Raw genomic sequence first — 12,414 nt, forward strand, 5'->3', positions numbered from 1 at the left:
GTTCCACAACCCCCAGAGATGTAGAGCGATCCCCATACCTCAAGTCTGGGTAGGACAAGAGAGGCAGGTCTAGAAGCAATTCTGACTCAGGAAATCATCCACACACGGTTGGAAATGAATAGCAGGCCAGAATCTCACACCACAAGCTGTTCATCCACAAGACAGTCGCTCCACCACGTGGAATCACAAGCCAAGATGGCAGCCCCCCTCCAGGCCTCCAAAGCAGTCTTTATTGGGAAAAACAAGCCCACCCCCAAGAGGAGGGGGAAAAGCCAGATGAGGAGGTCATGGGGAAACATCTTTTTAACATGTAAACCTAAAGAATCAGTCAAGAGACATCTACTTAGAAGGCTATATGAGAACCTGTAGGATAAAATAATAAGGAGGCCCTTTGGATGGGCTTGGATGGAGGTGAATGGTGATGGAGGCCTTTCTCCTCCAGCCCAGGACCACGTGTATCCAACTCCCTGCAGCTGGCGGGTCAGCATGTTCAAATAGAGGCGAGGAAATCATTCACAGACAGGTTCCAGGAAATATCAGCTTTATTCATGCCCTAGCCAACATGTGTGGCTTCCGTCATAATCTTTTACGCTGGATTCCTATTCAGCCCTGCATCGTACCTTGTCCCTCAGAGATCTCCTCCTGCTTCCTCCTCCATTCTGCATCCATGCAAATCTCCTTTGGCCCCTCAGGCCAAACCTTTTGTAACCTCCCCAAGACTCCTCCCAGAAATGGGAGGGTCTTTCTTGTAAGTAAGGTTACACAGAAGGAATGGGGGGATGGGGCTACAAGGACCGATCCAAAGGACTCTACGGACAGTTTAGGGTGCAGGCCCCTAGCATGTTGCCAACCCCTGTTCAATTCCCAGCATTTATGACCTCCTGAGCATCACCAAGTGCAGCCTGAGCTATGCTGCCCCTTTGGCCTCCCAGCTCCTCGAGAGTGGCCTGTAGAATCCCCAGGGACACAGAGCCCAAACAGCACTGATTCCTTATGGGCCTTGCAAAGATATAATGACTGGTTGGCCAAGTATTACTAGGAGGGGTCACCAGACTGCCTGAGCAATGCTTGGGTGTCCCCTTATTTTGGAAATGAATAAATTAAGTCTCCTCTCCATTAAAAATGGAAATAGATGGGGCCGGAGAGATAGCATGGAGGTAAGGCATTTACCTTTCATGCAGAAGGTCATCGGTTCGAATCCCGGCGTCCCATATGGTCCCCCGTGCATGCCAGGAGCAATTTCTGAGCACGGAGCCAGGAAAAACCCCTGAGCATTGCCGGGTGTGACCCAAAAACCACAAAAAAAAAAAAAAAAAAAAAATGGAAATAGATCTTTGCCATTCTCATTTATCCTGAAAGTACTCAGGAGTTATGCAGGGGGTTGCTGATGGCTCAATAGATCTTATGAAGGGCACCTTAAATATCAAGACTGTTTTTGGGGTTCTCACATGTGACCTCCTGCCACTTCCAGTACCCCCGCACAGGGGATTGCTTTGCTCGTGGCCATTAACATGACTGCACAAGTGTTGTGTGCATGTGGAATGTACATGTGAGATAGCAGGAGACAGACTTCAGGCGTCAACCCCATGCTCTCTACTTGCCACAGAAATCTTCCATTGTCTCACTGGGTGACCTTTTATGAGTCATGCGATCCTTTGTTTTCTCCTGTTAAAAGGAGATCCTCAGACTTGCTGGTTCTTGAAGTAGTTTTGGGGCTTCAGGTGCTTTGCTTTTTCTGAATCCTCTTCCTGATTTTACCCTCTGGGGTCTTGTAAGAAAGACCCCAGGTACAGTCTGATTGTGCTGGGGATCTTGTTTATGCTTCAGGCCCAGAGGTGAGTCTGGGGAGAAGAAAGCAGGTCAAGAATGGTTCCTCAGGAGGGCCTGGTTCCTCCACAAGCTGACATTCTGGTGAATGGACTCTAGTGGGGCGTGGCAGCTGCTGGGTGCAGCTGGGCCAGCAGGAAAGGGAGTGGGGTGAAGGGCATGGATGGTGCCAAGGGAGTCAGCATCAGGTTGGGAGTAGAGCCATGAACTGAATGGAGCAAAGAGGCAATTTTCCAGGTCCCAGAGAATGGGTGGGGCTTGAATGCACCAGGGACCAGATGGCTAGAGTGCTGGAACAACTGTCAGGGAACAGGAAGGCAGGGGACCAGCTGGCTCTAGAGAAGAGTCGATGTGCTTATCTCAGTGTCAGACAGAGGTGGCGAATTCATGGCACCTGGAATCCCCTGCCTGGCTCTGTGCACCCATAGGAGCCATATGATCTCTCCCGAGAGATGTTCTTGCCCATTCTTGGCAAAGATCAGAATCTTTGGGTACTGCGTTATGGATGGTGACGGTTGTCCAAAAGCTCGAGTCAGTGTGGAGACTTATAGTCACTGGTGTGATGATGGAAGGTCAGAGCCCTTGGCAGTCTGACAGAAATGGCAGCCTAGCCAAGTTAAGCTTCGTGGCAGTCGACAAGCCTTTGTTTTCTGTCACAACCTGGTTCAATTTAATGTAAACCACTGTTTGGCCAAGTCAGAGCCAGAAACAGCTTAGAGCTGCTGTCAGGCATGACACAGGAGTCTAAAGACATGTGTCTGCCTTCGGGAGAGTCTTTGGGGGTGAAAATGGTCTGAAGTGGCTGAGATGGGCTATTGGAGTAACCGGGTTTCACTTTATTCAGGATAGTTCTTTGCTTAAGCTTGTCACTCATGGACCAGAAGAAGTACCTCTAGATTGGTCCCCTGCCCTCACCTATTCTCTACCCATGTGTGTGGTCCCTTTCTTTCCTATAAAGACCTTGAGTCACCAGGAGAAGCTCCTTTCAGTTTCCATTCCACAGCTAGCCTATCTACCTGCTGGTGTCTTATGCCAGCTAGTGGAAAGCTTGTGGTGGACGTTTCCTGAACCTGTTTTATTCTCTTCCACCTTGTGCGAGTTAATTGCTATGTTGCCTTTGCTTTCAGACCCGTGTTCCCCAATCCCAGAGGATTGGGGCATGATGCTTCTGCTACAAATGGCCATGTGACTCTAGACTTGTCTCTGTATGACACAGAGTTGGTGACGGCATGAGAGTTTCTAGACAGTAGGTCAGATTGGGAGCAAAAGTTATCTCCATGTCAAATGTAGGAGAATCAGCTCAGCAAGAAGTAAGGAGAGGTGACTAAGAGAGGAACTGAGAGCTCATCTAAGTATTCATGAGTTGTGCTGAGGAAGGGACTCCAAGTTGGACCCAGGTACCTTCCTGGAAGAACCTTGCATATGTGGAGCAGAAAAATGGGCCTGTGATGGGAGGAAGTGCTGACAGTTGAGGAGCACATAACTAGTGGGACTGGCCAGAGTGTCCTAGATGACTTCTGTGACATCTGATTCACTGCCCACAGCCTCATTTCATTCTCGTAGCTTCTCTGGGCCCTTCTGCACCTGCATGTGGATGATTGTCCAGATTCTTTTCTTGGGAGTGTTCAGATTGGGGTTCATACTAAAGTCACCTCTTGGTCGACCTTGTGGGTTTCTCAGGTGAGGCATCCCATCGCAAACACCAAGGTGTATTCACCTAATGCACACAGTGTTCCAGGTACAATCGTGAAGGCTTTTGCTTGCTGACACCTGTGCTTCAGCATTCGTAAGTTCCTACCTAGACTTCCTTCCTGTAGGTGGTCATCTAGCCCTCTCTTGCAAGACCTGGTTACATACAACTCCCTTGTCCCCAAGATGTTCAGTGTTCACCCCAATTGGAATGTCTGACATCAGCAAACACCTTCTAGCTGCTGGCTTTTGAGGAATTCAGCAAGGGTATGGCTTGAAGAAGATTTTGGCTTAGGGTTCTGTCTGGAGATTGCAGTAGGCTGGTGAGGAGCCACTGCTGGGCTGGCTGGGGTTCTCTTCCTCCTCAACATGGAGGGTCTCTCCATGTTGGCTCTTTGGGATTTCTCACAGCAAGGCAGCTGCAGGGATGTTAATCTGCCTCACCTGGTGGCCAACTTTCTCTAGAGCATCATGACACCAGCATAGGCTTTGGTGATTCAGCTTTGGAAGTCCTATGTGGTCACTTCTGTTATACTTTGTTGGTCACAAACAGTTGCTAAAGGTCAATCCCATTCTAGGAAGAGAGGTCTGAGTTCATTTCTCACTTATGGAGGGAAATCATTGGACTTTATTTCATAATTTAAAGCTGTAACAACTCCCTTATGTCTAGGTCCCAACTCCAAAATGGGGTTGAGGTACCTAAGCCTAAACTTTCTTTGGTCCAACTCTCTCATTTTACTATACTGCTTCCCTCCCCCTTGGCATGATAGAGATTTGAATCAACTCATTTATACCTTTGTCATTACTGGTTTATACAATGGAGTTATCATTTGTTATTCATTTATTAGTCATTTCTCTTTATCTCCTGAGATTACTCTCATTGCTTGCCTCATCTTCTTCAGCCATTTTATTTAATGGATATTCTTTTGTGCTCACCTATATGTATTCATAGCAGTATACATTTTAATTTACATTGCATTGAGTATTTATCTTTTATGCATCTTCGCTTTCCTACCGGCATAATTTTTCCTAGGCCCACACATGCTGTGATATATACATGTATACACACACACACACACACACACACATGTCTTGTTACCTAGAATGAAGCAATGAAAGGAGAGGGCAGACGACATATCCAAGGTCACAGCCCCAAACTTGAACTAGACCAGACTTCTCTCTGCTCAACATCACACACTGTGATTTCCATATGCCATCTCCAGGTTCTGCAATAGTTTGGAATACTCTCTTTTCCTTTTTATTTAATTTTAATTTTTTTTTTTTTTTGGTTTTGGGGCCATACCCGGTGGCATTCAGGGATTACTTTTGGCTCTGTGCTCAAAAATCGCCCTTGGCAGGCACAGGGGACCTTATGGGATGCTGGGATTCAAACTACCTTCTGTCCTAGATTGACTGCATGCAAGGCAAACAGCTTACTGATGTGCTATCACTCCAGCACCAACACTCTTTTCTTTTTAAAGAAAAGAAATTTGAATCTGAGTTTAAAAACTGATTGCAAATTCTTCCACTTTCTTTTGACTGAACTGACTGTTCTCTCCCTTCTTCTTGCAGGTTCTAACTATGGGAGCCCACGCCCAGCTCATGCCAACATGAATGCCAATGCCGCCGTGGGGCTTGCCCCTGAGCACATCCCCACTCCAGGGGCAGCCCTCTCCTGGCAGGCAGCCATCGATGCGGCTCGGCAGGCCAAGCTGATGGGCAGTGCCGGCAATGCCACCATCTCCACGGTCAGCTCCACGCAACGCAAGAGGCAGCAGTATGGGAAACCCAAGAAACAGGGCAGCACGACTGCCACGCGCCCACCCCGTGCCCTTCTCTGCCTGACTCTGAAGAACCCCATCCGGAGGGCATGCATCAGCATTGTTGAATGGAAGTATCCTTTGTGCTTGGGAGCTGCTCCACGGGGCCTCTCTGGCTGCTATGCTGGCCTGGCTGAGCACTGGCAGATATGACCTACCAAAAAAAAACAAAACCCAAATTTATAAATAAAAGAACCAAATCACCAAAACTAACAAAATGAGATACCCTTGGAGCTTGTTAGGCAAACTGATCTCTGATATTTTTTGCTCCTTGAAATCAACTATCAAAATCTAAAGGTCCTTTTTTAATTTTTAAAATTTTTTTTGGGCCACACCTGGTGACACTCAGGGGTTAATCCTGGCTCTGTGCTCAGAAATCATTCCTGGCTCGGGGGAGCATATGGGATGCCGGGAAATCAAACTATGATTCGTCCTGGGTCCTATGCCAGAGATTCTGATTTCTCAGATCTGGGGTAGGGTACAGAGCATACAGTGCTTACTGACGGCACCTCCATGATCTCAGGCTGAGAAGTTTGGATAGACTGAGATAGCATCCAATCCAGAATTCTGTCTCTGTCACAGGCCAATAGGGATGTCCATGACAAAAAAACAAAAGGAGCGCTGGGCACAGTGGCCAGTTTTAGCCAGTCAACTTTGGGATGTCAGAAAGCTTGTCCAGCTTTTAACCCCTCCCAGAGAGATCTCAGTTCTCTTCCTGCTTCAAGATTCATTACATTTTTGAGTCCAGGTTTCCAAGAGCCATGAAATTGGCTCATTGTCCTAGAAATTTCCATCATTTCTATTCTGCGTCTTGTTCTGCTTCATGGACAAGACTGGAAACTTGGCTGTCACAGGGCTCAGAGGGGACAGGGCTGGAAGAAGATAAACTGGGCACTTCCTCAGAAGTTGCCCTTCTCTGGCCTCCACTGCAGAGGCAGGGAGGAAGGTATTAGCACATTATCTCCTTTTCCTCTTGAGAATGTGTTTGGCCCTGATAGTTTGCAATAGAAATCAGGTTCAGGAACCTATTGGTGAATGCGGCTCAGCAGTTTCTCTTCCGAGGTTCCAGAATTTATTTGGCTTAGCCTCCTACCCCTATTAGAAAAAGAAAATCACTCAACATCCCCACCCCTAAAGTCTGTTTTCTTTTAGTGAAACTAAAGCTTCACTAAAAGTAAAAGTCTCCCACAGGATTGCATCTGAGGCTACTACTGCCTCTCATCCCCTAGCTCATGCATGCTTACCCCCTGGTGGCATTATTGCCCACTATGGGGATCTTTGCTCTTCATCTTGGCAGAGGCACCTGGAAAACCCAGGGAAGCTTTGTCAGCTGAAGCCAGAGCCACTGACTGCAAGAAGGTGGAGCTTTCTCACCTGGAGCTCTGCCTTAAAGAAGCCTGGCTCTGTCCCATGACACAGAACCTTTCCTGCCATGCTCTTGGAGGTCTTTGGTCTTGATTTTCTCTTGAAGCAGAGAGTAAGGGAGAAGAAAATAGAAGACATTCTAAACTTCAAAGGACAGAATAAAAATAAAACCTGCAAATGTCACTGAAGAATCGTAAAGTCAAGTTTGCCTTAAATTTTGCTAGATCTCCCCTATCTCCCCAACACCAGTTTACTTGGGTTCCCCCAGGACCAGTGTGTCAGCCAGGAGAAAAGTGTGTGTGTGTGTGTGTGTGTGTGTGTGTGTGTGTGTGTGTGTGTGTGTGTGTGTGTGTGGCAGAAGGGGGAGCCAAAGGAGAAAAATCACCCTTGCCCAGAGCAGGCCCTGCACTTTCCAAGCAACCCCCAGTACACATAAGTGAAAATGAAGTCCAACGCAATCTAAATAAATAAAAGAAGGGGAAAAAAGTTTTTAGAAATCTGTGTTTACTCTGGCACGCGACTGGCCTCCACTGCTTTTGACATATTAGGAAAAATTTTGGCGGGGAACCACTAGACGCACTTAAAAAGGCATATGTTTCTTTTCAGAATACAAGGGACTTGGAATGTATTGTTTAAACAAAATTCTTATGAATCTTTGATTCATTTTCAAAGTACGTATATGTATGTTTGTTCCCTGTATGTTTTCAGCAGTGCTTAACTTCCTTAACTCTCTTCCTCAGACCATTTGAAATAATTATTTTACTGACTATTTTCGCCAATTGTGTGGCCTTAGCGATCTATATACCCTTTCCAGAAGACGACTCCAATGCCACCAATTCCAACCTGGTAAGTCCACGCTCCTAAGTCTTTGCATTTTTTACGTGTGCAAGGCTGTGCTGGGATCAAGTTCGATGGAATCAAGCTGGAATGTGAGACACAAGTGAGCTCTAAGTGGGAGCCCCACTGAGCTCAGATTTCGAGAGCTGCTTTGCTTTTTGTTCAAATCAGTCCATCCTCTTCGAGTACTTGTTTGCCGAAAGAATATTTGAATTAGGTGGCAGAGAGCTGTGAGTGTGTGTGTGTGTGTGTGTGTGTGTGTGTGTGTGTGTGTGTGTGTGTGTGAGTCACAGACCCTGTCAGTGCTGGATTCTGTGACAGAAGATGCTCATGCAGGTGTGTGCAGGCATGAGCTCTTATTCTTAGCTCATCTGTTGCATTTATTTTAAGTGCTTTTGTTCCATTGATGGACTTTTCTCAGGTGAGCCATTGCTTTGCTGCCTGAGAAATCATTTCTAGGAAGCATTTTGCAAAGTTTGCTTTTGTGGCCAAGAGGTGTGATTGAATTAAAAAGGTTTTATTTTCTTAGGAAAAAAAAGGGTTTCCATTTGGATGGTTGGGAGGCCTGTGCTGGCAGTTTGGGGTTAGAATTTGTCCATGGAAAAAGTGGAGAGTGTTTACTTTTGGCCGAGAGTGAAGTCATGACAAAGGCCTACGCTACGTCTGGGCATGGGAGGAAAAGAGCTCTGGAATGCCGCTGGCAAAATCAGGGGCCACCGGACGGCTTGATTACAGGGTGAAGGGAAATCCAGTCTCTCTGTCCCTCTGCTGGAAAGACATCGTCGCCTTTCATGGAATTCCTGTGAGACCAGCTCCCCTCCTGGCATCAGAAACTTTAATTAACTAGACATTGTACTGTCTGAGGGGATAGGTTTTTCTTTTTAAGAAGTGGGAAGGTTGCGGGTTTCTTCTTCCCATGGTTTCTACTGTAACATGGGTGGGGTTCTTTTGCCTCTTAACCTTGGCCATTTCTTTAGCAATTAAACACAACACGTGTGGTTTACACCCTGAGTTTCTGTACTCGGTCCTGGCCCCATACCGGGGTCAGGTGTTCACAGCGAACATGGCAGCTGTGTCTCAAGGCTCGGCTCTGGGCTGTGTGCTGGGGACAGGTTCCAGAGCTGGCAGTGAGCGCTGAGTGATGACACGGTTGGAGCCAGCAGGCACAGTGCGAGCTGCAGTCCACGCAGCCTTCTGAGGCATGACCTTGTCTCTTAACAGGCAAGAAATCTTGACTGTGTCAAAAGCAATACCAGCAAATGTCTCTCTGGAAAAGCAAGCTTTCCTTCCATTGGTTATAAGTCTTCTCCCTGTGTTCACTTTTGTCCTCCTCGGCCCTAAAACTCCTTATCCAGTTGAACCCTGAATCCATGCCTCATTCTAGGCCCATGCTGCCTCAAAGTGGGAGGAGGCATTCCCCTTTGGTTACCTATTAACTTCTCTTGTTGTATGCCTAGGAGAAGTGAGCTGGGCCTTCTGGGCAGCTGTAGTAGAGGAAAGCCTGGCACTGGGTGAGGTCTGTTAACCTTCAGTGTCCAGGAGGTGGAAGGGCTAGCGGAAGTACTAGGGGCTGTGATAAATGCAGTTTGGGGCTGGTGCAGGACAGGGGTTAGTGGGCACAGAGAATGTTGGAGGTTCAATGGTTTTTAAAATCGCATCACAGAGTGATGGAAACGTTCAGATGGTGGTAGTGGTTGCATCAATGTCTAACTTAATTGAAAGTCATTCAGTCGGCGACTTACCCTGGGTGAATTTTCTGGAATGTGAATGATACCTTAATGAAATGGATTTTGAATAAAGACTCACATCAATGCAGCAGCCTATGCCTCCCCCAGCCTTCCAGGCCAAGCTGCGATTGCCTATGGTATCCCTTCTCCCTCCACAGGAAGGCGAGGCTGGCTGGCTAGGTGATCCTCAGTGAGCTTGTTTGGGGGATCCAGCTGAGACCGCCAGTGAGATTGGTTGGGTAGGACTGCTAGTGTCTCTCTAGAAATATAGTATGTAAAGAGTGTGGGGTATGGACAATTGTTCTCAAATTGGGGTTTGGAAGTTAACCAACAATTCCTAACTCTTTCAAGAGATGTATTGGTGGTACCTGAACTAAAATAAGTAAGATACTCAAGTTTTAGCATTCTAAACACCCCCTCCTCTCTCTCTCTCTCTCTCTCTCTCTCTCTCTCTCTCTCTCTCTCTCATACACGCATATACAGAAAGACACACAAATGCACATGCTCTGTTCCTGAACTTTCTTTGAAGGAAATATGTGGCTTATATATAATTTTTAATTTTATTTGAAGTGAAGGATAATTGACATATAGCATTATGCTTAGTTTTAGGTATAGAGTGTAACAATTCAATGTATGTACATATTATGAAATACTCATTACAATAAGTCTAGTTAACATCTGTCACCACACATAGTCACCACACACACATTTTCTCCCCTTTTGACTGAGAACTTTTCCAGCTCTGCTTTCTTTGCGACTTTCAACTCTGCAGTCCATGCTATTGCTAATTGTAGCCACCAGGCAAACAACACATTCCAGGACTCACTTATTGTATAACTGGAATTAAACGGTTGACTGAGGTTTTGTTGGAGGGAGTTTCTGCATTTGCCACCTCTGTGGGGTTCACGTTTGCCCTTTCTGCAGCTTGTAGTGTTTTCTACCCTCATAGCTAGAATGTAGCAGAGAGAATCTCAGCTGGTAAACTCAGGAGGGAAAGAAATAGAACTTTCTTTTCTATTGCTTAACACACTATTGGATGGGAGATCCCACATGGCCAAGAGGCAGTAACCTCATCTCTGCTAATCTTGACTTCTTCTCTGGAGTTGAGATGGGTTCTTAGGGTCTTTCTGGGACTCAGGAGAAGGCAGTGGCCCTGGCTGACCCATTCCATTGAGATGGCCTTATCTTTCTAGAAGGGTCCATGTCTTCATTCTATGCTGGCAGCATGTTCACTGTTCCAGGACACTGACTCTTACCACTGATAGGTTTCTTCTGCCACTGTGGATGTTGTGAGAGGGTGACATTGTACAGATTTCAGGGCCCTCCTCAAGGTCTCACTCATTTTTGCTGCCTTGATGGTTTGCCTGTGTTTGTGTCTCTCGGCTCTTTGTTTTCAGATGGGTCTCCTAATAATCTCTCCTATGTCTTTAAGATCATCAATGCCCTTTCCCTTGGCAGTGGTCTAATTTTCTATGCATTCTTCCAGGTCATACCTTCTCTGGATCAGTAAAAGTGACAGACTGAAAGTAAGAAGGGACTCAGCGGCCAAGAAGTATTAGAAAACTCCTAAAATAAACAGGCAAAACCCACATCAATGAATAGATGGGGACATTATTCTGGGCCCTCCTGAGAGTCATTCTCTTGGTTCACCTCTTCTTCATTCCCTCCAGAGCATGTTGCATGGTCAAATACTTCCCTTTACAAATCATTTCCCCACCATGGCTTTGGGGAATATTAATGAAAAAGTTTCTGTCTTACCCTTTTTCTTCTAGTTACTTTTCCTATATTTATAGGAACTTTTGCCTGGCTCTCTCCTGAGTTCTTTTTTTCTAGGTCTGGGGCTCTATTTCTCTCCAGAAGGCCCACACTAGAATTTCCTACTTTAGAGAGACCCATGGACTGGTACAGAGATAGACTGGTACAGAGATACCCTTGTCTCTACCATCCCTAGAACTTAAAGGTTTTAGTTCTTGGGTAGTTCTGGTTCAGATTACAGTTCTGGGGGCATGGCCTAGAGATGTGAGTGAAAAGTGCTTCTCTGGAACACCTATCCTCTTGGTGAGAGAAAATTTTGGATCGAGCATACTTGGGGGTCAAGGCTTGGCCTCATTCACCACTTTTTAATTCTGAATCGTCAGTCTTTTGGTTACCTCAGGACCCTAGCAAGGAAGATGGGAGAGGAGTCTCCTGACAAAGATTTGGGCAAGAGGAAAGCCAACAAGAACTGTAAAGCGCCTTAGACCAGATTCTCAGAGAACTCATCATTCCTCCGATCACACAGCCTGACCCCAAAGAAAAGCAGAAAAACTCTATATACACACTACTTCTTGCCTTTGCCCTTTGCCTGGCCAGGAGTAGTACTGCCTTACCTGCTCTTGTGCAGTCAAGTGGAATGTCTTCCGCCTACCATTCTGCTCATTTGAGCAGTCTCTAGAGATGGAGCTTTTCTGAGTCAGGGACCTTCCTGGCATTGCCTATGCTGAACTGAGCTGCAGGCAATGGAATGGATCTTTCCCAAGCTGGAGAGTGCTAGGTCTGAAAACACAAGAGACTGGTGACCTGGTGCATGAGGAAGATGGGACTCATGGAGGCCCAACTGTGTGTGCTAAGAGAAAAGGAAGTTCTCAAAGGCCAGATAATGACTGTGGGGACAGGAAAGCAGTCCTGGACTTGTGACTGGGGTGCTGATATGGGTCATCCAGTGACCTCACAGAGAAGGAGAGGTGAATGAGTGGTAGAGTCAGGGACTTGTGAGGTGCCTGTGGAAGTTGCAGATGGACATGGTTGGCCTGTATGGCCACGATAAGATCTATTCTGAGGAGAGAATCTGGGTCCTAGGGAGGATGGAAGAAGAAACCATGGGCATGGTCCACAGAACCTGTGGCAGGATGGAGTGAGCAGTGAGCACAAGGCTTGGACCTGGAGAACACAAGGTGTGTGGAGTAGGTGGGGAAAGAGCCACAAAGGAGGTGAGGAAGGCTTGGAGGTGAAATCAGAGAGTAGAGTTTTAGAAGTTTGGGCAGCAGAGAATTAAAAAATTAAGAGAATTGCTTGGTAGTTCTGTCATGTCTTTTAGTAACTCAAGGCCCCCAACAAGCTCATTGGCCTGATTCTGGAAAATTGAGCTTGGAATTTAATTTAGTAGAGGA

The 12,414-nt window shown here is 46.5% G+C and overlaps 1 protein-coding gene across 1 annotated transcript in view; it reads left to right on the forward strand.

Annotated features, from left to right (window-relative positions):
* Positions 1 to 12,414, forward strand: part of CACNA1C (calcium voltage-gated channel subunit alpha1 C) — a 657,609-nt gene that overhangs the window by 66,085 nt on the left and 579,110 nt on the right. The window contains exons 2-3 of the mRNA XM_049783035.1: positions 5,089 to 5,410; positions 7,442 to 7,547. Coding sequence (XP_049638992.1) covers positions 5,089 to 5,410; positions 7,442 to 7,547 — 428 coding nt within the window. The remainder of the gene's footprint in view (positions 1 to 5,088; positions 5,411 to 7,441; positions 7,548 to 12,414) is intronic.

Source organism: Suncus etruscus, chromosome 11, assembly GCF_024139225.1.
Source record: "Suncus etruscus isolate mSunEtr1 chromosome 11, mSunEtr1.pri.cur, whole genome shotgun sequence".
Taxonomy (NCBI): domain Eukaryota; kingdom Metazoa; phylum Chordata; class Mammalia; order Eulipotyphla; family Soricidae; genus Suncus; species Suncus etruscus.